The sequence below is a fragment of the Maniola jurtina genome, chromosome 4, assembly GCF_905333055.1.
Source record: "Maniola jurtina chromosome 4, ilManJurt1.1, whole genome shotgun sequence".
Lineage (NCBI taxonomy): Eukaryota > Metazoa > Arthropoda > Insecta > Lepidoptera > Nymphalidae > Maniola > Maniola jurtina.
In genome coordinates, this window is record NC_060032.1 from 5,659,278 (window position 1) to 5,687,168 (window position 27,891).

Here is a 27,891-nt window from a genome sequence, read left to right on the forward strand (position 1 = left end):
TATAAACACATAGTCGTCATATCCCCAGCAACAAGTTCCGCGCGGTCCGACGGAGGGGATACACGTCTGACGGGGACCATTAGCCTCTCTGTTACTCAGTTATTTACCTTCTACCAGGCAGTGGATGCAGAACGTGCCAGAGCATAAGTGGAAATTGCTGCAATCATCTCGTTGAGCGTAAACAAACCAGTGAGTATCTACCATTGACCATTCATTACGTTTTATGTAACACCAATGACCAAGCCGGCCGGCGATGTCTTTATTGGAATACTGTTTACCATAATATACCTACCTGTATCATCGGCTATATATAAAACTTATGTTAGGTACATGGTAATGAGCTTTATGATCTGTTACTATGCGGTTCAAATAAAGATCATCGGCATGGTAGGTACACTATGTATTGTTGTTGTGTTCTATCTTAGCTGTTCAGATTAATAAAAAAACTTAACAATTTAAAAATTGCTTGATTTAAACTGCATATTTTACAGCTTTTATTTTTAAAGAAAACCAACATAAATAAGAGTAAAAAATAAGTAGAACATTCAATGCGATTCCCGAAAATCCTTGATTTTAAGTGTGCCTAATAGGCATATATGTTTCGCCAGTTCAATGTCGCGTATTTTGTGAACTACGGAGAAGACTGGAGAAAGAAAAAAACATAGAGAATTATGATTTTTCAAGTAGATACTGTTAAAAAGAAATAATTTTTATTCAAATAAACTTTTACAGGTGTTTTTGAATCCTCACTTAATCTATCACCTGGTTCGGAACTATTTTGCTACCGAGAAGAACCAGCAAGAAACTCGGTGGTTGCTCTTTTCAAATATTCGATTCACTATAGTATAAATTAAGCCATTTACCTAAGTATAAGTAATTAATAACTGCGACTCGCCCCGGTTACGCGCGGGTTGCTTATTACAATTTTCTTAAGGATGTCTTATTTTTTTGAAAATCACCTTCACCTTTCACATTCACACCTTTTTTTGGAAATCATCTTGTCACTCAGTAATAATGTAGCTTTTTGCTGGTGAAAGAATTTTCAAAATCGTACAAACAAACTTATGTAAACTTTATAGCTCTTTATAATATCAGTATGTAGATTGAATGATTGAATCCCGCACATTGATGTAACAAGTTACGAGTCAAATCCACGCTCGTTTATCATTCACATAAAATGTTCGATTGTGTCATTTTTCTGAAGTACACTTGCAATATATTTTTTAAACTTGTTTAAAGGAAGGTTTACAATATAGATAGTTTTATAATATTATCATCTCCTATAAGTTCAAAGTTGGATTCCAATATGTTTTATCGAATGTTGATATAATTTTTAAATAATTAATTAATAGGAGCCTTGGTGCTATGCAATTACGAGTACCTACCTATTGATGCGAAAAAAGGTAAAATAGTCTCGAGGTAGGTGGTTAGGTATATCGACTGGTATTTTCCAAATTAGCGCTTCCCATCCTCACAATTCATCAGAGGGGATCGTGACGTAATCAGACGCTATCCATACTAATATTATAAATGCGAAAGTGTGTCTGTCTGTCTGTCTATCTGTCTGTCTGTCTGTCTGTCTGTCTGTCTGTCTGTCTGTCTGTCTGCTACGCTTTCACGGCTCAACCACTGAACCGATTTTAATGAAATTTTGTACAGACTTACTATACATTCCGGGGAAGGACATAGGCTACTTTTTATCCCGGAAAAACAAACAGTTCCCGCGGGATTCCTAAATACTCATCCGCTTGATCGATTTTTATGAAATTTGGTGCCGAGGTAGCTTGCGTCCCTGTAATTGATATAGGCAACTTTTCATCCCAGTAAATCAAACAGTTCCCACGGGATCTTTAAAAACCTAAATCCACGCGGACGAAGTCGCGGGTATCCTCTAGTTCTGTTATAAATAAATATGTACCTACCTACTTACTTAAATACTTTTTCACTTAAGTAAATAGTTTTTTAACATAGCTAAGTATCTTAGCTTATTTTACTCGTAAAAGATTCCAAATCTTCTCTACATTATAAAAAGACTTCTCCTGATCTACTTATCTATTAACGCACAGCCTAAACTGCTGGGGGTAAAACTTTAAATTTTGACATACGATCCAAGCTTTTTTTGGAAATTCGATCCTTAGGAGGGTTAAATAAAGAGGGTTAAAGTTTGTATGAAAGTCCCTCATTTTTCAAGTTATAGCCATGAAAATCAGTATTTGAACTTTCGATCAAAAATGAAAAAGTAAGTATTTAGTTAATAGTAAATAGGTACCTACGTATTTTGAATTTTTGGATATTCCACCCACTCACTCATTTTAAAAATACTACTCCAGCGAAGCCAGGGTGGGTGAGCTAGTGTGTCTTAAAAGCTGCTTACAGACCGTCTCCTATCTAAGCAAATATGTCTGTGATAACAAATTAATATGCAAAATCTCGGGGCTTTAAACTCCTAAAAAAGCCGTTATTATAATTATGTCTATTACATAGCAACGGCGGCGGCGTAGCGACTCGCACTCACAGAACTCACATTGATAGTTGGTTGGAAAATCTCGTAAAACAGATGATAGCATTAGATTAGATTCTTCGACCTATCAGTTCAGTTTAGTTTGGCAATTAGGGGTAAATACAACCAATAATCTAATTAATTACTTTTAATTTGAAATTAACAATCTGCTAGCAGTCGAATCGGTTGCATAATTCATGCGTTTGAGAAACCGGGCGTAAGGCGTAGGGCTTAAGGGCGGGCGTACGGAAGATTAGGCAGACCAAAGTTTTTTCAGTGCAGTGTCGAATTCTCGGGAACTTTTTGGTGCATAGGTTCTTTCATAATGTACCTACGTCGTTAGGAATATTTTGGCAGTCATCTCGACTCAAGGACGACATAGATCTCAGATTGAACAGATTTATACACTCCGATCTTTTTCTCCTCTTGCAAAATGATTTTTGATTTTTGATCTCGTCCGTCCATTTAGTAGGAGGGTATAATCAACTTTCTGGTGCAGGATCGCCCAACTTGCTTCATCGTTTTTCAACACATAGTACAACGGTGTATATTTAAGTTTTTCTAGTAGTGTTGACACATTTTATACAACAATGTGAACGTGCTATGCATAATGCAACGAAAGTTTTATTACATGTTACAGGCCGGTAGATTTAGGTAGGTATAATATTAATTTACGCCTTAGAATTTACGCTTTGCAACGGTTGATTCATTATTAGTTTCTGAATGAACGGTACTTTTTGATTCGTTATGGGTATTCACCTACGTTTTTCCCTACTTATGTATATAGTTATGTAAATGTAGACAAAATGACCATGAAAATATGTTGGCGATACTATACCTACTGTCATGATTTTCCAATTAATAGTATGTTGTTATGATTTTAAAATTGAGGGTGTGTGATTTGGCTTAAATAATTTATTGTTTTGGTCAAATCACATACTTTTTTTTACAATTACTTGAAGCTTGGGGAGAGTCTCATTGGACGGATTTTTAAAACGATCTCATTGGTCAATTCATTGTTTCGGTATGATTTTAAAATTGAGGGTGTGATTTGACTAAATAATTTATTGTTTGAGTCAAATCAGATACTTTTTATAAAATTGCCGGAATCTCATTGGATAGAATTTTAAGAGGATCTCATTGGTCAATTCAGTATTTCGTTAGGATTAGAAAAATGAGAGTGTGTGATTTGACGTAAATAATTTGTTGTTTCAGTCAAATCACATACTTGTTTTTACAACTGCATTGAATTTTAGAAAGAATCTCATTGGATGGAATTTTAAAAGGTTCCCATTGGTCAATTCAGTTTAAGTTCAGTCCAATCACAGACTCTTCTCAGTTCAGTAATTTAATGAATGGAAAATATGATATTAAGGCCGGATGGCTGACTACTTAAGTTAGTTCTTATTGAGCATTCAAACAGATAAATTGTGAAGAAGTGTATTCCTTAAGTAACAAACAAGCTGTATGTAAATCAAGTAATGTAATATATAATTAATATTGATTCAAGGGAGAAGTTTTATTATACTTCAGAAGTGACAAAGAATCCAGGAAAAAAAAAGGTACGTGATCGAAAACAAAAATATACAAATGAATTGCTTGTAATTAATTTTACTAAAAGAATTAAACGCGATTGCTAAGCGCCCACTTTTAAGCAACTTTATTTTTACGATTTCTTGGTTACATAAGTCGTGACGCAACACATTAAGTCAGGGCAACTCTCTGAAATGTGTTGTTGTTTAGGATATGTGTAATAGCGTGTGTGGGTACGTGGCTAGGGCTACTCTCTAGCAGTACTCCAGCGCATGTTGTTACATATATTGGTGGGACATATCACGTGCTTGGTCGGGGCTACCCTCCGATAGCACGGGATATGTTTGAGCTAGATGTAACCAATAATTGTGATTTTTCTGTTGCTTCTACCCACTTTGAATAAAACAATGTACCCTGTTACGAGTTGTTGGTTACGTGACGTTGCACATTACTTCAGGGCGACTCTCTGATAATGTGTTATTGTTTAAATTATGTGTAATAGTGTGTGTGTGTACGTGGCTAGGGCTACTCTCTAGCAGTACTGTAGCACGCATTGTTACACATACTGGCGGAACATATCGTGTGCTTGCAATAGAACAGGATATGTTTGAGGTAAAGGGAACCAATGATCGTGATCTTTTTCTACCTTCTTTTAAAGAAATAATATTTTCTATTTGTAATTTTTGCCTAATTATTATTGATATTAATGATAATTTTGATGTAAAATTACTTACAAGCAATGCAAGGTGAACATAAATTGTGAGGTTATTCTTACTAATAATTTTTATGACAAGTTGCCTGATTGATATGTGAACTATGATCGTTCACCGGATGATGGGGCGAACCATGTGACTTCACTGGTTTATTGAGTGGGTAGTGATGTTTGCTACTGATTGTTGAGTGAGTCACTGGTCGTCGGATTATGTTAGCTTAGAGGGCGTGCTAGTGGCTTCACTGGTTTATTGAGTGGGTATGCTTCCTACTGGTTGTTGAGTGAGCCGCTAGTCGTCGGATCATGTTAGGGGGCGAACCATGTGACTTCACTGGTTTATTGAGTGGGTATGCTTCCTACTGGTTGTTGAGTGAGTCACTGGTCGTCGGATTATGTTAGCTTAGAGGGCGTGCTAGTGGCTTCACTGGTTTATTGAGTGGGTATGCTTCCTACTGGTTGTTGAGTGAGCCGCTAGTCGCCGGATCATGTTAGGGGGCGAACCATGTGACTTCACTGGTTTATTGAGTGGGTATGCTTCCTACTGGTTGTTGAGTGAGTCACTGGTCGTCGGATTATGATAGTTTAGGGGGCATGCTAGTGGCTTCACTGGTTTATTGAGTGGGTAGTGATGATTGCTACTTGTTGTTGAGTGAGTCACTAGTCGTCGGATAAAACTGTTTTATGAACACCTTAGTAGCTCGAAGTCAACTAGTATTGTTATTAACAATTGTAACCAAGTCAAGTAATATGTTCTATGCAGTTACTGCAATTATACCACACTGATGAAATTTTATGGAAAGTATTTTAAGGAGTGTGAATTATATTATGTTCTAAATGGTACTAGTGGGAGATGCTTTTGACGATTCAAAAGAACTGGTAAAAGTCTAATTGAATAAAAATCTTGTGAATTTGAATTTCAATTTGAAATTATACGTATTTCAGTGAGGTGTGATGATGTCCGGTGAAGAACCCGGTACTCCAACTGATACGCCAGCGCGATCGCTGCGTAAACCTAACAAAAAGAAGGCTAGGTGGAGAAGTCCGTCCCCATCTAGTTCCAGCGAAGAGGTTGTACCTAGGAAGATACGTAAGCGTGTAAAAAATCTTTCTGCTAAAGATATCCTGAAGTTAGTTAAGCATGTTTCAAGAGATCCTTCCAAAAACTCCTGGAATAACAACAACCTTAACAATGTTATTCCGGAGTTTAATCCGTCAAGTAAAGGCCAAACTATCGAAAGCTGGCTCCGGAAAGTTAACGAATGTGCGGCTATATATGGATGGGACGAGAAACAAACTGTACACTTCTCTTTGCAAAAGTTAGCGGGCTTAGCTAAAAAATGGTTTGAAGCACTGCCAACAGTTGTCTTCACTTGGGATGAATGGCAAGTTAAACTCAGGAAGGCTTTCCCTAGTGAAGAAAATTATGGACGTCTTTTAGAAGAAATGTTGAACCGCACTTCACGTAGTGAGGAAAGTCTTCGTGAATATTTTTATGATAAACTAGGATTATTAAATAGATGTGAAATTAGTGGACGAAAGGCTGTTGACTGTATTATATACGGTATTAGCGACCGTTCGATTAGGAATGGGGCACAGGCGCAAAATAGTTTGGAGCCTGAAGATTTACTTTGTTTTCTTGCATCCCGAAATATCCCGAATATTTAAAATTCTCAGGCCCGAAAATGACCAAGAAAGCAAGGACATTCGTAACAGTTATGTTATACGAGACCATGCCGTGTATAGGAGGGTAGATGATAGGCTATGTGTAGTTGTTCCGAGAAGTGCTCGATGGCAAATATGTCGGGCCAACCACGATGAAATTGGCCATCTCGGGTATACAAAAACTCTAAAAAGAATACAACATTCATACTGGTTCCCTAGACTAAGAAAATTTGTTAAAAAGTATCTTGAAGCATGCTTAGAGTGTGCTTATAATAAAGATAACGCGTCAAGACAAAAGTCTGGTCATTTGTACCCAATAGAAAAAGTACAAATACCATTCCACACGATTCATATAGATCATCTTGGGCTTTTTGTTAGGAGTAAAAATGGTAATACCCACATCTTAACGGTAGTAGACGCTTTTACAAAATGTTTTCGTAAGAGCGGTAAAAGATTTGAAAACCAAAAGCACAATTAAAGTTTTAGAAAACATATTTTATGACTTCAAACTTCCAGCTAGAATTGTTTCTGACCGAGGCACAAGTTTTACATCAACAGCTTTTCAGACCTTTTGTAAGACACTTGGTATTAAGCATATATTGAACGCAGTAGCTTGTCCCAGAGCTAATGGACAAGCAGAGAGGTTTAATCAAACCATCTTGAACTCATTGTCAACGCAAAACTTTGCAAGCCATGAACGCGACTGGGACAAGTGTCTGAGTAAAATTCAATGGGGCATCAACAACACTGTAAATGCCTCAACACAGAAAACTGCGACAGAAGCTATGTTTGGAATTAAATTGCGCGATGTTTTATCAAATAAGCTTAATACCGAACACTGTTTGAATAATAATTTAGATTTACAACAAGTTAGAGAGCAAATTAGTAATAATATCAAGAAAGACCAAGTAGAACAAAAGGAAAAACATGATGTAGGTCGAATCCCCGCAACTAAATATGACGTCGGTGATTTAGTGAAAATTTCTCGAAATATTTTGATAATGATAAGAAAAGTACAAAGCTTCTGTCGAAGTTTGTGGGTCCATACAAAGTTACTGAAGTTCTAGGCAATGACCGCTATAGAATAACAGATATTCCCGGTTTCACTAAGAAAGGCAAACTTTATAAAACTGTCATTGCGGCTGATAGAATCCGACCTTGGATTCATATAAAAGCTTTAGAATTACATAGCCCCGACGAGAGTAGTTCTGACGACGCTGGTAAAAGTGACGCTGAGTAGTGTTATTTATACAAAGATGATTGATTTATTTATGTTTTTATTATTACTATTTTACCTTTATTTTATGTTAGTTTTGTTAGTACGTGTGTGTGGTCATATGTTATGTTATGTACCTACAGTGTTGGTTAGTAAAATTGTTAGTTTACAAATGTTTAAAACTACTTAGTATATACCTACATTTATATCTATCGCTATAATATACATACATATATTATTATTGTGTAATTATTTGTTCGAGTAGCTAATCACTATTCAATGTAGATAAGGATCCCATATTTGGGTATAAGGCCCCCCCCCCCGGTTTGTCTTTATTTTTGTATTTTTATTAATGCAAGCTCTTGAAAAATCCATAATATTTATGTAAATTAGGTAAATTCTTTCCATATATTTCTTCTTATTGTATTACTGTTACTTCTTACTGTGTTATTTATACAAAGATGATTAATTGATTTTTGTTATTAATAAATTGTAATTATCTTTATAATAATGTAGTAGGAAAATGTTATGTTCAATGGTTTTGTTGTTTTAATTACATAGAAATTTGATTTTGTGTGAGTGAAATATACATAAAATGATTTTATTCTCTATGTTATTACGAAATTGTAAGTATCTTTACAATAGTGTTCTAAGAAAAGCGTAATGTTAATAGATGAAAGCGTAATAGATGATTTTATTTCTAGCCTATTATTAAATTGAAATTATTTTTATATGTTGTGTCTGGAAAATGTAATAATAGTGTTTTGTAATGAAACTAAAATGTCATGATTTAGGTAAAATTACAACTTATGATTGTGTGTGCCAGGGGGCGACACAGTGTCCGATGGCCGAATGTCATGATTTTCCAATTAATAGTATGTTGTTATGATTTTAAAATTGAGGGTGTGTGATTTGGCTTAAATAATTTATTGTTTTGGTCAAATCACATACTTTTTTTTACAATTACTTGAAGCTTGGGGAGAGTCTCATTGGACGGATTTTTAAAACGATCTCATTGGTCAATTCATTGTTTCGGTATGATTTTAAAATTGAGGGTGTGATTTGACTAAATAATTTATTGTTTGAGTCAAATCAGATACTTTTTATAAAATTGCCGGAATCTCATTGGATAGAATTTTAAGAGGATCTCATTGGTCAATTCAGTATTTCGTTAGGATTAGAAAAATGAGAGTGTGTGATTTGACGTAAATAATTTGTTGTTTCAGTCAAATCACATACTTGTTTTTACAACTGCATTGAATTTTAGAAAGAATCTCATTGGATGGAATTTTAAAAGGTTCCCATTGGTCAATTCAGTTTAAGTTCAGTCCAATCACAGACTCTTCTCAGTTCAGTAATTTAATGAATGGAAAATATGATATTAAGGCCGGATGGCTGACTACTTAAGTTAGTTCTTATTGAGCATTCAAACAGATAAATTGTGAAGAAGTGTATTCCTTAAGTAACAAACAAGCTGTATGTAAATCAAGTAATGTAATATATAATTAATATTGATTCAAGGGAGAAGTTTTATTATACTACCTACTAGTAGAAGTCCATCGTGTCGTCTCGGTCTGGTTCAAACTACACCGGTTTTTATTATTTATCGTGTACATTAAGTAATTGCTAATTACACACTGCATGGAGCTCAATTAGTAAAATTTATTGAGTAGTCTGGCTGGTTAGACCTACTTAGTAAGTCGTCGGTACAGCGCCTTCTTTTGCAAACTATACACGTGTATGCGCGCGCTTAGTGTGACGTCATGCAGTGCAGTTTCCGCTGTGTGTTTTATACTTACCTAATCCTTTGGATTTTCTTTGTTTCTACTGCTAAGAAACCTAAACAAATACAATTTGCTAGTTTGCAAAAGATATATAATATGTTTTATGCCCCTAAGTAGGTACCTACCACATAGGTTTTTACATAGGTAAAGTTTACCTACTGTTGAAAACTAATTACATTTTATCAAAAATCCAAAGTTGGCACTAATCATCGACTTACTCGTAAATAGCAATGTTATCATGATCAACCTTTACCTACGCTTTAACTACAGAAACAGTAGTCATAACTCATACCTATGTGTGATCGATATGTATACGGTTTAATCTAATTGCAGGGGATTTACCTATCTACTTTTTTCTACGTCCATCCTGCACTAAGTGCAACCTATGTCCACTTTTGGACATAGATAGGCCTTATCGAGAGAGCGCGGAAAATCACGGTCCTCTGTCTTCTTTACAGAACTTTTCAGAGTATCTAGGTAACAGACGTAACTGAACTGGTTGCGAAACTGAAGTGGCAATGAGCAGGGCACATATTTCGAAAACCTGATAGGCGTGGGGTCCCAGGTGCTAGAATGACGACCAGAAAGCGCACCGTTGGAAGACCCCCAACAAGGTGGAGAGACGACATCAAACGAGTTGGAGGGAGCCGCTGGATTCAAGCGGCTCCCGCCAACTCGTTATGTGGAATATGTCCAGCAGTTGGCATCTATTGGTTGATAACGATAATGATGATGGATGATATCAGTAACTTTTAAACGTTTTCACTGTTAGGTAGGTACTTATCTATACACATGTCAATGTGTAATAGGTAAAAGGTGAAACTGATTGGAACATGATATCAATGTAAGTAGGTATCTGTAGGTCTGTAGTAGGCGACAGGTCAAGATGGCAATTGGGGTATGAGGCGGGAGGACGCCTCGTACATCCGCACGTCACCCGCGCTATCCCACACCGGGTTAGCGTGGGAGCTGTCCGGGTGTGCGGGGCGTCCTTACCCCAATTGCCATCTCTGTATGTCGCGAAATATAGATAGAGCTCAAACCGCTCGGCCGTGGTAGATACTTATAGAAAATTGAGATATTGCGTACTCTAATGCATGTTCGTTTTTTTTATTTATTCACTAGCTGACGCCCGCGACTTCGTCCGCGTGGATTTAGGTTTTTCGAAATCCCGTGGGAACTCGTTGGTTTTCCGGGATAAAAAGTAGCCTATGTGCTAATCCAGGATATTATCTATCTCCATTCTGAGTTTCAGCCAAATCCGTCCAGTAGTTTTTGCGTGAAGGAGTAACAAACATACACACACACACACACACACACACACATACAAACTTTCGCCTTTATAATATTATATAGTGTGATTGCGTAGAACATGGTAGGTACAAAACATAATTATTGATGTTACATTCGGAATCCTACTTAGTTAGTGTGTTACTACCATGGTTATACTACGTGTTTACCTTGTAAATTTTTGTCACATAAAGATTTATAGATTCATAGAATATAGATTATTAAGTATTGCTTTATATTATTATCATAGATCGTACATTATAAGAAATAATTTTCAGAAATTGTATCCAAACGATGCCGGGATAGATCGGCTAGTTCATAAAGGAGTTCTATTTGCATGTTAGGTACTAACGATGACTTCGCAACAGGAAAACTAAGAACAAACATTTTAGTTTGTAAGATGATTTTCCAATTTTTTGTAGGAACAATTTAAAGGTTATGATAGATGCTGTACTAGGCACGGTTTTGTATACTGGGTTGGTATGGTTAGTGTGTTTTTTGTAATAACAATTTAAAGGTATAGAATATAGATGCTGTACTAGACACGGTTTCGTATGCTTAGTTGGTATGGTTATAGTGTGTCTAAATCAATCAAGGTAAAATAATTCATAATATTATACTTGTACCTATTGCATTGTACGCAATAGCTGCGCCACAGCTAATTTAATAACATCCTATGAATTTTTGGCAACTTGAAATCAAAGAAATTGTAAAAACTTTGTTAGCGAGATTGAGGATCCTGAAGCGACATCTACTTAGTTTGTTCGTTAAAATACCCATATAAAGTTACTTCGTCGCAGCGTGTTGAGTGTAGATCCATCGTATGTATTTAAATAGAGTCATCTAATGTTTGCATACATTACATAGCATCTATCGATTATGAGCAGATATTGTGAGTATAATAAAAGGTTAATTTGTTACAGGTAATCATCATGAAACCCCGGTGGCCGATGATAGCGCTGTGCATAAGTGTATTGGTAGCCAGCGCACCATCCGCCGCGTTCCCTACTAAAGATGAATATGTAGTGATTGCTGACAATAATCAGAAGGTACGTACTGCGTTCGTGTGAAAAATTGTTGAAACCGCAGAAACTATTGCAGCAGGCATCTAATAAGTACCTATTGTGTTGTGATGTGTTGGGACGCGACAAAAGGCGATTAGTCATACATTTCGTAAAATGAAGACGTGCATATTAGCAGATAGGTACATAGTCAACTCAATCTACAGTCAATTCTGCCTCGAAAGTGCTTTATAATTTTTAGGGGTACCTAAGTACCTACTTACCCCTAAAAATGATAAAGCACTTCAAGCAACTGGGTAGTTCACCCAAATTGGGACTCAGGGAAAGTGTTCAATACTTCAGCCTTATCGTGCCTGTTAGATTGTTAGAAAGTTTATTATTATTTCATTTCGCAGAGTACTGTACCTGTAGATACAACGGAAAAGCCGCGCGCGCCTATCAAATTGACAGAGATGCGCGTGCGCTCCGAGGTAGCGCTGCGCTACGCGCGCACGTCGGTGCTCACCCACGTGCACAACCCCGACGCGCGGCCGCAAGAGGTCACCTTCCGCATGCTGCTGCCCGACACCGCCTTCATCAGCGGCTTTACTATGTAAGTTATGTCTATCAAATTGACAGAGATGCGTACATGCGCACCGAGGTAGCGCTGTGCTACTAGTATTTTACCTATAAATACGTATAGATAATTTTTATAGTGTCCATGTAGAACAAAATCCGTTTCATAATAACGTTCGGAACCAATTTCCAAATTGCAAACATACTTAATATACTTCATTGCAAGTTTTGCTTCACTTTTCATTTCAATGGGCATTTTTTTTAATTATTTTGTTGTTTGTCATTTTAGGATTCTGAGTGGAAAGTCCTACAAAGCGTATGTGAAAGAAAAAGAAGAAGCTAAGCAAATTTACACCCAAGCGGTATCACAGGGCCTTGGCGCTGCACACGTCGCTACAAAGTAAGTAAACTTTACTTATGTCTAAATACAACGTGTTAAATACCACTTGTCGGCGTAAGAAAACATCGTGAGGAAACCTGCATACCTGAGAGTTCTCCATAATGGTCTCTCAAAGTTGTGAGAAGTCTGCCAATCTTCTCTTGGCCAACGTGGTTAGATTATGGCTAAACTAGTAAGATTATGGTCTCTGTGCTCAGTTATAACCTGCGATCGGATGGTTATGATAATGATGATGGAACTAAATAGAATTTTATCTGAAATTGTAGAACTTCAAGATAAAGGCATAACTTTATCTAAAATCTCTTAATGAATTTAAACAGAGCTCGCGACTCCAACCACTTCACGGTGTCAACCAACGTGGAAGGCAACACAACAGCAGTCTTCGACTTGAGATACGAAGAGTTTCTGGTCCGTCGGAATGGATTGTACAATCATGCCATTAATTTGCATCCTGGTTCTTTTGTGCCCAAAATGGAAGTCGTGGTGCATATTAAAGAATCGCAGAAGATCACCGCACTGCGGGTACCTGAAGTGAGGACCGGCAATGAAGTTGATGCGACGGAGAAAGACGCACGTAAGTACTTTATTAAAAATATATGATAGGTATGACGGCTTAACTCACGTGTTAGTTGGAGAATGTCCGACTAATTTCGAAGGCTTTTGGGTCCTTATTCAATGGGGCTCTGTTTGCGACGAGGCACCCAAGAGACTGCGAAGACGTGCAGGCTACAACACACGATGCACGCTGTGAGGCGAGCTGAGGTGGGAGGGGAAGTGGCTCTAGATTATCTCCCGACTGTTCCTGCAGATCTTCGTCACTAGCACCTTCACTGTATTCCAGGTATGCGGAACTCATAATGTTCTGTTCCAATGACGATGGCGTTGTCTTAGTGTAAAAAGCCCGTCAGTGATAAGATGCCTATTGAATAAGGACTACGGACAGGTTCGAAACTAGTCGGGCAATCTCATTTTGCCGTCATACCTACATATTTTATGCTAAGTATGTTAAACTTTCATTATGCTTTATTTACCTACTATTATTTAGGGTGTTGAATCCACAATTTAATAAGAGTCTAAATAATATTGTATCGTTGGCGTCAGATAAAAAGAACACTGACCTGCGCGCTGAGATGAGTGAACACTGAATTTATTTGGTGCAGCAAAGTAAGGCGTGATGAAGACTTGTCTAGACTGTTGTGCTATTGCTTGATCAGTCAAACTTTCGCTACCTGCACTTTAGGAACACCCACACAACATTTCCTCCACTGCCGTCCAAAACTCGTTTTATCTGACGCTAACTGTCTCTAGGCACTGTGTATAACTCAAAGTAATTACAACTTACATTTTACAGAAAACTCGAAGGCTGTTATTCAAAAAAGTACCAACGAAAAAGAAGCAACCGTCACGTTTACTCCCGATCTAACAGAACAGAGGAGGCTTGCTCAAATATATGCGGTATGAATTGTTTTAAATATATGGAAGTAGCTGAAGTTTAAACCTAAAGAGGATGTTTAACCCAACATGTACACAATTTTCAGGAGAAAACAAAGCAAAAAAGTTCATCGGAAAAGTACATTGGATATAGCAGCACGGAGGAAGAAAACGATGAAGATGCTACAGTGCTCGGGCAGTTCGTAGTGCAATATGACGTTGAGCGAACCAACAACGGCGAAATTTTGGTACGTATCTTCTTCATATATCCCTGGTATTCCTTGACTTAGCTAATACTCCTAACACCAAACAATCACCTCCGATTGTTTCACTATTGGCCACACAACTACCGCAAGAATATCAGCCATCGATTGTTTGAAATGTGATCCATCACTAATCACAGTTGGTGGTACTGGTAAGTAATGATGCGTGTAAGATGGAAGCGGGCTAACTTGGAAGAGGTATGGCAGTTTTATTTAACCCATGCCACCCCTTATCGGTTTCTATAAGGCATTGTACCGGAACAGTAGATCGCTTGGCATTTTGTTATTTTTAAACCCCGACCCAAAAAGAGGGGTGTTATAAGTTTGACGTGTGTATCTGTCTGTGGTATTGTAGATTTTTTTTTTGTTTGAAAGAAAATCGGTTCAGCCGTTTGAAAATTATCAGCTCATTGTAAACCTTCACTTGTCGGGGGTGTTATAATTTTTTAATTTACACTTGTTTATTTAATTGTTATTTTGATAAGGTGACACTAGAAATCATGTCATGATTATGTTTCAGGTAAACGATGGGTATTTCGTACACTTTATGGCCCCGACGTCACTCCCGCCACTGAGCAAGTACGTGGTGTTCGTGCTTGACACCTCAGGGTCCATGATGGGCCGCAAGGTCGAGCAGCTGCGTAGCGCCATGGAGGCCATACTATCCGACCTAAATCCAAATGACTACTTCAGCATAGTCGAATTCAACTCTGATGTTAAGGTAAGTTATTACGTAGGTACCTATTAGGTTTCAATTTTAGGACTGATATTATATTTAGGATTATTATATTCAGAAACCAAATTTTAAAATATTACAATAAAACTTGCTACACTGGCTGCATTTCCACGCTGGACAGCCTGGCTGATCCGTTGCGCATAAAATGAGCCAGCCCTTCTATCACCCGATGAGGCTATTAAACGCGGTGAAATGTCTCGTAAATTTTTTTTAGCACTAAGACTCCATGGCCAGGGTCTCCACGGCGAACGGAACAAAAATGTTACTCTCAATAAGAGAGGCATACCTACTTGCGCCGCTTGCCGTTTTCAGCCATATGTACCAAATATTGCATAATATATACTTTAAGACTTTGACAAAGGAATAATTTTTATATCTCCAGCCAAAATTGATGTCCGCCCCCCGAGGGTCCGCCTAGACCCTCTCTCCCCTCTAGAAGCTAGATTTTTATTAATTGCTTGTAAACAGGTTCATGAACTAAAAGAAGCTGATGAGGAACCGGCGCCAGCTTATTCACACTACTCGTATTTCAACACACGTAATACTCCTGTGACATTGGTGCCTCCGTCACCCGCTACAGCCGAAAATATTGCTAAGGCGAAAGTTATTGTGTCCAGACTCAATGCATCTGGAGGTAATGCACCTTGTTTATGATAAACTATGTAGCTAGTTGGCTAGATATATATTATGGTTAAAAGCGTGTGGTTTCCACAAAGTGATTACATCGATTGCCATAGATTTACTGCTACCCGTTGAGGCGTTCCATCCTCTAGCTGCAATACTATTTGTTAGATCTTAACTACGTAAAACCCACCTGCTGGTCCCACCTATGTACCTATAAAAAATAGGATTGTCATAATCGGGGTTATGAAGTCACAACATCGACAAAAAATATTAGCATTCCTTATCCTGAACGATGCTTATTATTTTCTATCATATTATGTTGATCTGGAGTGTTAGCTATAAATTTTCTAAGTTGCGTCAGCGTTCAGCAGTTTTAGCATAAAGCGTGCACAGACAAACAGACAGACAGACGGACGGAAAAAAGGTATGTTTTGGGGTTCATATCGCTAATAATAATGCTTCCTTGGATTATTCCAAAATATTTTGGTATTCAATGCACAGGAATCGTCTAGTTATAGGTTTAGTAAAATGATTGTTACGATCCAGAAGAGTTTTTGCCTATTCTTTTAACGTACGCAGGTACTAACATCTACAGCGCGCTTGAAGTGGCCTTCAATCTTGTAAGAAAGGGTACTCGAAACGAAAATGAAACAGATGTGTCGAGTACAGTTGCCACTACAACTGATGGTGTTAGTACTACTGCTGCAACGACTAAGAAGACAGAGAAAATAGAAAGTAAGTAAACCTTCTCATATTCTGTCCCAAAAGTCTGTTCAATAATACAACTTGATCTACCTCCAATTTCTACATAATAACTTCCTATCCTACTTTTCTGATCAGTTAATTGAAGAATCTAACTCATCGTGCCAATCTCTTGATCTTTTTTATCCCAAGATAGGGTTGCGCTTGACGATAGTAAAAAGCAATGATGTGGTCTAAGTAGGAGCGCGCTTGTCTAGACTGAAAAAGTTCAAAACTGCGTTGCGCTACGTAAAGAGATGCTCATCACTGGATAGAAGTATTTTGTGAAAAAATACCAGTATTTTTTTTGAACTTTCCAGAGGAGTTGGAGCCTATCGTCATCTTCTTGACGGACGGCGATCCGACTGTTGGTGAAACCAGCACTGCTCGCATTCTGTCCTTCATTACTGAGAAGAACTCCGGCGATAAACGGGCGTCTTTGTATTCGCTCGCTTTTGGTAAGTGATGACACCATGGATATTTGGTATCTGAATTTCCGTTAGGAAATTTTTCGTTCACAAATGACCAAGAAGGAAACCTCGTATTTTTTTATAGTTTCTCACACAGGATTAAGGAAGGAATCGATTATATTATGCTATAGGTAGGCCTTGCGTTAGGGCTAGGACTGTAGCAGTTTCGCAGTATTTAAATTACTATTGTAAGTACTGATCCTTGTACGTTGATCTCTCCGACTTCCACACTCCTCAAATGCATTTCATTAACTGACGTACTTATATTATACTCGCAGGTGAAGATGCGGACCGCGCGTTCCTGCGCAAGCTGTCGCTGCGCAACGAGGGCTTCATGCGACACATCTACGAGGCGGCGGACGCGGCGCTGCAGCTGCACGACTTCTACCGACAGGTGTCCTCGCCGCTCCTCTCCCACGTGCAGTTTCTCTACCCTGAGAAACAGGTAACACTCAATTAGAAGTCTTCACGGAACATATTCCTCAATCTTATCCTCAACTCTATTGGAAAAGCGTTTTTGCTCAACGTTTCTGACATTAACCATGTGGAACATGGATCCGGTATCATTGGACACCTAAGCGATATTCTCTCATTACCTCAATAGCTTAACGGTTAAGGAGCAGACTAAAATCCAATAGGTCGAGGGTTCTAACCCCACCCGTTGCAATGTTGTGGTACCCAACACAACTACCTCCTAAACAAAAGTAACTCCTAGCACAAGTTTTATGCTTAGTTGGAAGGGAAAGTGAAATATTAGTCATGATTACTATGGCTTATATTCTTTAAAAAAATATCGGTGTTTTACTGAATGAATATGGATCGTTCATTTCTTTCTGTTCTGCGATTGAGGTCCCCATCTCAGACATCTGTTTAGATGCTTCCCTTTAAAAATATCTAGTAGGTTGTTGCGTAGATGCACAACATTGCATTCAGTACATTTTTTTTTTCAGATAAAAGAAGGATCTTTGAGTCGTAATAAGTTCCGCACAATCAACGCGGGCTCGGAGGTGGCAATCGTGGGTCAGGTCGCGGATGACGCCACTGAGATTACGCCGCAAGTAAACGCCTTTTGCGGGAACGATGATGGCATTGGCAGAGTAAGTACATCGGGCGAATATTGTAAAAAATGAGCGCGGGTTTCTGCTTGAATGTGTTTAACGGGGGGAACGCCTCCACTATTGGGATTCGGCAAATGATACGATATCGGGAATCGATAGTTAGGCATTTAGTATGTACGTCCATGGTAGTTTGTTGCAGACGTCAGCTATCTCTGTCGATTTCTGCAAGTTTTATTGTTAGTGGAGAAAAACTTAATTTCCAATCTTTTCTAAGTCAAAGTATTTGGATTCTTGAAACGAATAAAGAAAGAGTGTCGTTAACTTTTGTTTTGGTTACAGAAACGTTACGAAGTATCTCAAAAAGTAATCGTGCCTAAAACAAAGGATGAGCACTTACCACTGGAGCGGTTATGGGCCTACCTCACCATCAAGCAGCTGCTGGACAAGCGCGACGCGGCCGACGACTCGAAAGACGACAGCGCTGAGAAGAAGGCCCTAGCTATTGCACTTAAGGTATGTTACCGTTGTTAACTACCTCGCTGCTCTAGTGGTTAGCATGTTCGATTGCAGATGACGAGGTCGTGGGTTTAATTCCCGGGTCGGGCCAAACATACATATATTATATATAACTAGTTAGGTATTAGGTATTTATGTTAACAAATTCTCAATACTAGCCAGCATTTAGAAAGTTGGAGGTGTGTCACCCCCGTGCCTCGGAGAGCACGGAAAGCCTTGGTCCTGCATCTGATCCCTCCGGTCGTGTCGGATTTCCGTCCCATCGGGCTATGAGGATGTGGCAATAGAGAGTGCACCTGTGTTTTGCGCCGCACTCGTGCACTATCTCCCGCGCTGCTCTGGCAATGCATGGCGTGATTTCTAATACACCAATAATATCCAGTTGTTGTTGTTTTGTACTATTCACTGGCAAGTTAGACGTTAGAACAATTACGTTACTTATGTTCATTGTTCTTTTGAAAAATACAATTCAATCAATCTTGTATATATTATGTATCTTTGTATTTTTTTTTAGTACGAGTTCGTAACACCTCTGACGTCATTAGTAGTAGTCAAGCCAGAAGAAACCAACGCAGTTGATGTTGAATCCGTTGATAACTTACGTAAGTACACACCTAGGTATGAAATAGTTTTAGCAAGTTAGTGCATTAAATGTAAATCGATTGTAGTACTACCAAGATGTATTTAATTTTTTTTCGCTGTGGAAAAACAATTATTAAAATTTCACCTCCTACGGCTACATACTCATCGAAGGATAAGTACGGAAAACTTAAAGGCTCGTTTGTTATTAGTTGGTCACCTAAAATGGTTAAAGCCCACTGACTTTTTGTCTATGTCATTTGTATGGGATTAGGCAACAGAGAGAGCCCTATATTAACTTCTCTCCGTGGATACATTTTTGTATTTATTCGCGCGATTTTAGCTTTTGATAGTTATTATACTTAATTTTACTTAATTATTTAATAAATAACAGTCACGACTAGTTCAAACGTTAAAAAAAAGTTGTTTATCCATACTTTAATATTACAAATGCGAAAGTGTGTCTGTTTGTCTGTCTGCTACCTTTTCACGGCTCAACAGTTTAACCGATTCTGACGAAAATTGGTACAGGGTTAGCTTATATCTCGGGGATAGACATAGGCTAATTTTTATCCCGGAAAATCAAAGAGTTCCCACGGGATTCCTAAAAACCCATCCGCTTAACCGATTTGTATGAAAGGTACCGAAGTAGCTTGCGTCCCTGTAATTGACATAGGCATTTTATCCCGGCAAGTCAAACAGTTCCCACGGGATCTTTAAAAACCTAAATCCACGCGGACGAAGTCGCGGGCATCCTCTAGTAACGAAAAATATCGAATCTGTTTTCTCATTTTTAGCGAGCTATTCAACTCCTTTCACTCCTCACTTGGCCATAATGGGACCGCCTCCAGCGTCACGGCCTAATAATGCCTACCTGACTTCAAACTATGCTTCCATTGGAGCCAGTAGCTTTGCTTCACTGCCAGGTAAAAGATATAGTAGGACCTATCCTATGCGGCTTACCTATATTTTGATCTTACTTACAAGATTTAGGCTGAGATCTATAGAGCGAACTTGGACTTTGCTCAGACTTAAGACACTGTTAAAACGAGACAGCGTTATACCGCTAGCATAAATCTGTCTCGTTTTAACTCAAACTTAAGTCTAAGCAAAGTCAAATTGCGCTCTATAGATTTCAACCTTAGATATTTTAAGCTGTTGGTAGTTAAAAAGTATAGTGGTGTACCTACACTGTATTTTGAATATGCACTGATTTTATTATTAAAACAGTAACATGGGTAAAGTTCAAAAATTAAAACTTGACTGTTCCTTAAAAAAATAAAACTCTACCACAGTTTGTTTACACGGATGGTTTATTGGGTTTATCATGACGTCATACACATCCTAGATGACACTCAGAACGCTAAAACACTTTCCAAGTGGGAATCAGATCAGCTCATTATTATTCAATATTCTTTGGGTCGTTGGAGACGGCTCACATCTCTTCGCGCTATTTATCGCCTTTGAGATATACGGCCATGAATATTACCTAGTAATATGTGACTCAATGTTTGTAGCCTTTTTTCATATTATGTGCCAGTGTAGCTTGCTTGTGCATTTCAAATGCTATTTCCAAGCTAAATACATGTCATGAACTGTGCTAGGGGGCAGAGGGCTTATTATAAACATCATTCATTCATTTTGGCCACTAAACTCATTATACATTTTAGGGTTGCCACCACCATATTTCGCAAGCGGAAACATACAGCCTCTCGCCCTCGACGCCGCACACTTTCCAGATGCTTTGCAGGTAGAGGATGATATGGATTACGGTAAGACATAATAACACATCATTATACATTATTATTTATATACTTTTGCAATACTAACCTTTATGACGACAGTACGTAGGCTTAATGTAATTTTATTCAGGATTTGGCGTTAGTAGACTTGGAGTCTGGAGATTGTCATAAATTGTGTCCCAAATCCACAGCAAGCGGTGCTGCGGTTCATTCAAACTCTACTAGCGTCAAATAATAAAATGTCAATATATTTAGATCACGGATAAACTTTATTTAATTGTATGAAAGCTTTTTACAGATATAGGTCCGTTTAAGGGTTTGTATCGTGCATGCTCCATGGGATCATGACTGGAAAGTGCTTCTGCTGACTCATGGAATTCATTGGGCACTTCTTTACTTGATGTTTGTTTAAGATAATATTATGAACACGCGTAAAGAAAAAATGTTTTGGTTTGGCAGATTTTTCAAACCCTCTGAGAACAGTGGCGTTCTTTAAGAGTTCATCAAGTGAGTATATCCTTTATATCTATTTTCTATTATATTTCTAAAAACCCGGCAGTTCTTCTGGAATTGCAATTGTTCTTGGGTGGGGGTGATAGCAACAGGTGACCTCGTTGTGCTCACTATAGTTTAAGGAAATTATACTACTACTATCTTCTTCTTCCTGTCCTTATACCACGCTACGTGGGGTGGGCACAACATGTCTAAGGTTGAGATCTATAGAGTACACTTAGACTTTGCTCAGTTTTAAGACACTGTTAAAACGAGCTACAAGCTAAGTCAATTCACATAAAACAGAAAATTATTAATTCTGATAATAAAATCAAAGCAGCTTGGGATATCATCACAGATGAAACTGGGAAACGTAAAGTGGAAAATAATAAATTGGAACTTAAAATTAACAACCATATTACTGACTCCGACTTAGAAATAGCAAACGTATTTGAGGACTTTTTTCGAAACATTCCAGTTACCACTACCAGTTCCCTTAACTCGTCGCCAACGGAAGCCTACACTCTTCTAAGGAGCAATGTTTCTGAGTGCAGTGTATTATTTAAATTTGAACACGTTACCCCATATGATATTGTTAAAGTATTCAAATCTTTACAGTACAAAAAAACAGGAGACCTATGGGGAATTTCAGTAAAAGTAATCAGCAATATTATTGATATTGTTGCTCCATATCTTGCTCTAATCTTTAATGAGTCCGTAGATGCAGGATCCTTTCCAGATCTTATGAAATACAGTAAATTAATTCCTCTTTTTAAATCGGGTAGTAAAACTGACCCAAATAATTACAGGCCAATCTCAATTTTGCCGACTTTTAGCAAGATATTTGAAAAAATTATGCTCAACCAACTGCTCCAGCACTTTAATCTGAATAAATTACTTCATTCGGAGCAGTATGGTTTTACTAAAGGTCGATCAACAATCGATGCGGGCGCAATGCTTTTAAAGCATATATTCGATGCATGGGAGAACTCACAGAATGCTATTGGAATTTTCTGTGATTTGTCTAAAGCATTCGATTGCGTTGCACATGAGACTCTCTTGGCTAAATTGAACCACTATGGAATCAAAGACTCTGCGCTTAGTCTCATTGCATCCTACCTCAGTGATCGTATACAAACTGTATGTGTAAATGATGTGAAGTCATCCGGATCAGCCTCACTAATGGGTGTTCCACAAGGCTCTATCTTAGGTCCCTTCATGTTTTTGGTATATATAAACGATTTACCATATTTCGTCCAAAATACTTGCGATATTGTACTATTTGCTGATGATACGTCTTTGATTTTTAAAGTCGATAGAAATGATAATAATTTTGACGATGTAAATGGAACCATATCGCAGGTTACTCATTGGTTTACTGTTAATAATTTGCTTTTAAATGCAAAGAAAACTAAGTGTATCGAATTCGCATTGCCCAATACTAAGACGGCAAATGATTTTAATTTAATGGTAAACAATGATATGTTGAAAGTAGAAGAAACTACCGTGTTCCTGGGGATAACTTTAGATGCAAAGCTTCAATGGAACGCCCATATATCAACACTTGCTGGTAAACTCAGCTCTGCTGCTTACGCTGTTAGAAGGATTCGACAGATAACTGATGTGGAAACTGCAAAAATTGTATATTTTGCCTATTTTCATAGTATTATGTCTTACGGAATCTTACTATGGGGCAAAGCGGCAGATATTGGAAAAATTTTCGTATTACAAAAAAGGGCAATACGCGCAATCTATAATTTAAAACCGCGCGATTCCCTACGAGAGAAATTTAAGGAAATAGGTATTCTTACAGTAGCTTCTCAATATATTTACACTAATATAATTTTTGTACGACAAAACATTCATAATTACAAAAAAATCGGTGATTTCCACGACCGGCAAACTAGAAACCGTAATAGGCTCGCATATCCTACGCTCCGCCTCAGGAAAGTGGGAAAGTCGTTTGTGGGAATGAGTGTAATATTTTATAATAAAATTCCACAATCCATTTTAGACTTGCCTTTACACAAGTTTAAAAAATCTATTAAAAGTATGCTGCTGAAAAAAGCTTATTATACAATCGAAGATTATGTAAATACAAAAAAGCTTGGATTTGATTCGCTCCAGCAATACACGGCGCTGCAATTGCTTGTATACAGTATGGCATATTATTGTAAACTGTACATTTGAAAAGAGCAACCGCCGAGTTTCTTGCTGGTTCTTCTCGGTAGGAACAGCATTCCGAACCAGTGGTAGATTATTTTGACGATTCGAAAGCACTTGTAAAAGTTTACTTGAATAAAAATGATTTGATTTGATTTGATTCGAGACAGCGTTATACTGAACTGAACTGCAATTTAAGTCTAAGCAAAGTCAAAGTGCGCTCTATAGATTTCAACCTAAGACTTCCACTCGCTTTTCTTAGATTTTTTTTAAACAAGAACATAAATAATACGTATTTGGAGTGTGCTAGCAATATAACAATAACTTTCTCATTCGCTGAATGAGCTAAATGTGTGCGGTGTTCGTTTACTATCGGTAGGAACTATTCTTAAACAAGTGAAATTCGCACTTATGTATGCCGGACGTTGACGTAAACATTTTACACCTTATTTATACATATCTTTAACTTGGTCTTTATTTTTGTATTGCCAGCATAAGACTTGTACTACAGATAGGTATACCCACCTATTTAAGGTCTATATTCTTACAGGTAGACTACAACCAGGCGGCATGATGGATTATAGTAAGTACTAAATAGACTTTCTTGATTTCTTCTTCTGAAATGACTTTGTTTTGTGCCCGAAGTTTATAATATCCCTCTATCTTGTTCGATGGTACCTTACGTATGCGAGTACGACTCGCACTTGACCGGTTTATAATTGTACATTGTATGTCGCAAGTTGTGATAGCGGATTAGTTTATTTTGATGCCTTTGATGCATAGTCATTTAATTGATGTTCAATTATTTCCCTTATAGAAAGTTACATAGTGCTATTAGACTAAATTTCAACTAAGTACAATTTATTTATTGATGGCATAAGTAACTAGGTATTTTATGATTTTTCCGTCAATTTTAAGGATACGAAATGTACATTTTCCAACAGATAGACGACGTCTTGGTACTTTTGGATATGGTAAGTTTTTACATAACATTTTGTTATAAAAGACCTATTGTTTTGTACTTACTGCATGCTTATTGCTGTAAATTTTTTAGAAGGTAAGAGTTCATTTTTCCGATATCTACAACATATACGTTATAAAGACCTACAATATTTACATATCAAGGTACTTATTTTTTTCCAATAGATCAATATTCTGCAATGGGACCAGTTGGTGACGTATTTGGTAAGTCTTATTTTTTTGAAGCTTAATCTCTTCTAGCGTAGATACCTACCTATGTAGTATGTGTGTGTGTGTACGTATGTGTATGTGTGACCGTTATAACACGTAAAATTATTAATAACAAAGACTGACGATTATTGCCTCTCTGCAAATTTTGATTTTAAATACCTACCTACCTACCTAGACTTACTGTTCGAGTATCATTGGCCATAATCGCCATAATAAAATGACGTCATGATAAATTCAATTTTACGGATATGACAAATCAAAAATAAATACTTACCTCCAACAAGAAAAAAGAAGAGATTAAGTTGGGTTTAGTAAATAGATTTCGAAAATCTTCACTATATTAATATTATTTAAAGAAGCAAGATATGTTTGTTTGTAATCGATAAACTGTGAAACTGTTGAGCCGATTTTAACAATTCCTTCACCATTAGAAATCTATTTTAAACACAACTAACATAGGCTAAGACCGCGCATGTGATGGACCGACCAAATTCATAAGTTTGCTGTGACCCGTGAGCGCACGAGTGTACCAGACTTTTGGCTACATCTATGTATAGCTGGCTAGCAGAAGTGGCGGATGCTCGTGTGAGGCGTAGGTATAACATTTGCCCCCAAAGACGTGGCTTTAATATATACCTATATAGGCTAAATATAGGTATATATTAATGTATAAATACATAGGTATATCAAATTTCCCCCAACAAATAAAACATAAACCAGCTGTCCGTGGTGGTATTTTTAAGAGAAGCAGTCTGGATTTAATTTAACAAACTTTATCCTATATTTTGAAAGTCTTTCCATCTATAATAATTTTTGCTAGACAGCGAACTATCAACAAGTGCACTTCTCAAGATGGCAGCTTTAGTTCCAATTTTGGTCACGCGCCAAAAGAGCCTTGTCGGACTGTACCCACTATGCAAATGTAGGGGACGTAATATTTCGAGCGTAGCGACAGGCTCGATTCGAAAATCCACCTATAGCTATGATAATTTTTCACTCAAAGTTATACTTAATCATTTATTCTTGTGATTTTTAGGCTCACCCGGTTTACCAAGCCCATATTATAGCGGTGGAGGTGGTGGTGCTGGTAAGTCATATACTTACTTAAAATATTTTTTCTATTAGGGATCCGAATCAATTCCATAGTTCGTGATTCTAACACATCTTATGTAGGTATTTATCTATTTATAATCGCACGAAGGGAAGATTAATTATGTCATTTTTTTAATTAATTAATAGTAATTCCGAAGATAATTAATTAAATCTCTGTGTGGATCCTAACAACGCGTATGAAATCATAATATTAGGATGCGAGTCGTAATTGAACCTCCTTATCTTATTAATGCCAGTATTTTTTTTCCAATTAAAATCGTATTGTACCTACATATTAACGATTTTCATAACTTCTCAGGCTTCGCCGGCCCACCTGGTCCTTATAGCCCATATTATGGTAAGTGTTCTAAAATCTGAATGTGTGTTTGTCCTCTTCACAAAAAAAAATTGTTTAATTGATTATCTCTGCCTACGCGTCTTGGTAGACATCTTCCATGTGGCATGTATGGTCTACGTCTATAGTCCACGGGGTTTCCTATCGACTTATGGAAGATAAAAGGTAGGTACCTTTTAACTAGAAATAGTTTACTTTTTACCTCGCCGCCGGACGCAATAGTAATGTAAGAAATAGGTACAATTTGTTTTACGTACTGTCGTCATATGAATACATAGAGATGTTCTAAAAAATTGGGATAAAATACTTATTAATCCTACTACATTAAATGCGTTTAAGTAATTTATATTTCAATTAAATAATTTTCAAGAAAGACTTTTTAAATTAGAATACCTCTATGAATCACCTACTAACAATACCTATTCTTTAAGTTTTTTAGGTATTAATAATTTTAATCGAAATAATATTTTATTTTTGTGTTTTTAATTTTCTTTTCATATTTATTGAAGGGAATCTGTTTTATTTATTTATTAATAGCTATGTTTTCTTATCTAGGGTTCGAAACAACTCGTACAACAACGCCGATCATTCTTACAACATACGCTACTACAACAGCTCAGCTAGAGTCGTATCATCTAGAATTCTTTGAGTGGACGTCATCGTTGCTCAACCCCTTCAAGGACACACTCGCATTTAACGACAATGGAACCGAAGTCATTCTTAAGCTCTCCAAAGATGATGATGTAAGTAGATAAAAAGATGATTAGTAGCCTAAACAGCTAAAGAAAATTATTAAAAATCAGCTGATGCCTGCAACGTCGTGCATCGGCATGGATTTAGGTTATTAGGAAATTCCGCGAGAGCTCTTTGATTTGCCCGATTTTCTGAAAAATAGAGATAGACCCTTACGAAAATTGTAATAAGCTACCCGTGAGAAGCCGAGGGGGGTCACTAGGTATTATATACCCGAATTTATTCGTTGTCATTTTGAGAGGAGACCCGTGCTCTGTAGTGGGCCGATGATGATGATGAGCTGTTCCGAGATTTATCAGTGCCGGTGTAGTATATATTAAGTTACAGAATGATTAAATTATAATTATTGTTTAACAGCCTCCTAAAGCGGATGGTGGAGATACCGAATGCTCGAACAGCACGTCTGCGGTGGGCGCGAGTGACAGCGCGGCGAGTGTGTGCGTGTATCTCACGCGGTGCCACGCCGCCCGAAGCATCACTGCCGATGACTATCAGAAGAGCTACTGCGTCGTCGACAACAAGTAAGGAATGAGAACCCATCATATTAATATCTCAAGAAAATCGCCACCATTAGGTCCATTGTCCGATCGCTGACGATTAGCGAGAAACGAGTTAAGCTAAAACTAGAAACGAGTCGGCAAGCAACGAGAAGCGAATGTAGTTGAGATAGTTTTGTAGTTGGCCTATGAGCGAATGCACGCTTTTGACGAGCGATTACTCCCACCGATCGCTGACACCGCAAACTACGCGAGCCAAGAGATCGCATGTCTGAGCTATTTTTTTTTCTATTAAAGCTCTTGTCGCTACGAGATAGAAAGTCAATGAACGTAGAGCAAGAAGTCGATTTTTAAAATAAAATACTTACAATGTTCTTTCTTTTTCAGATACGCTGGTGTTTGCTGCGCGAGAGCTGATGTTGACAAAACCCCTTAATAGAAATGTTAAATTAATTAAGATAATTTTATAAATAAATGTTTAAATATGAAAATGAATTATTTATTTGAATCCATT

At 37.5% G+C, this 27,891-nt stretch overlaps 1 protein-coding gene across 20 annotated transcripts; it reads left to right on the forward strand.

The window, feature by feature from the left end:
* Positions 1-27,863, forward strand: LOC123864760 (inter-alpha-trypsin inhibitor heavy chain H4-like). Of its 20 annotated transcripts, none has more exons than XM_045905400.1 (26): positions 1-189; positions 11,606-11,746; positions 12,115-12,311; positions 12,564-12,674; positions 12,995-13,248; positions 14,026-14,129; positions 14,213-14,353; positions 14,889-15,089; positions 15,573-15,738; positions 16,308-16,463; positions 16,790-16,927; positions 17,218-17,384; positions 17,890-18,036; positions 18,337-18,510; positions 19,028-19,115; positions 19,890-20,018; positions 20,763-20,864; positions 21,294-21,341; positions 24,040-24,072; positions 24,434-24,463; positions 24,636-24,674; positions 25,717-25,767; positions 26,092-26,130; positions 26,683-26,870; positions 27,238-27,401; positions 27,765-27,863. In XM_045905400.1, exons 2-26 carry the CDS (start codon positions 11,630-11,632, stop codon positions 27,811-27,813), a joined length of 3,033 nt encoding a protein of 1,010 aa, XP_045761356.1. In that variant the 5' UTR covers positions 1-189; positions 11,606-11,629; the 3' UTR covers positions 27,814-27,863. The 20 variants fall into 20 exon arrangements, 19 of the variants coding, with proteins under 19 accessions (XP_045761356.1, XP_045761357.1, XP_045761355.1 ...); XM_045905401.1 differs by having other exon boundaries at positions 11,611-11,746; XM_045905399.1 differs by having other exon boundaries at positions 11,621-11,746.
* Positions 27,864-27,891: the final 28 nt, after the last annotated feature.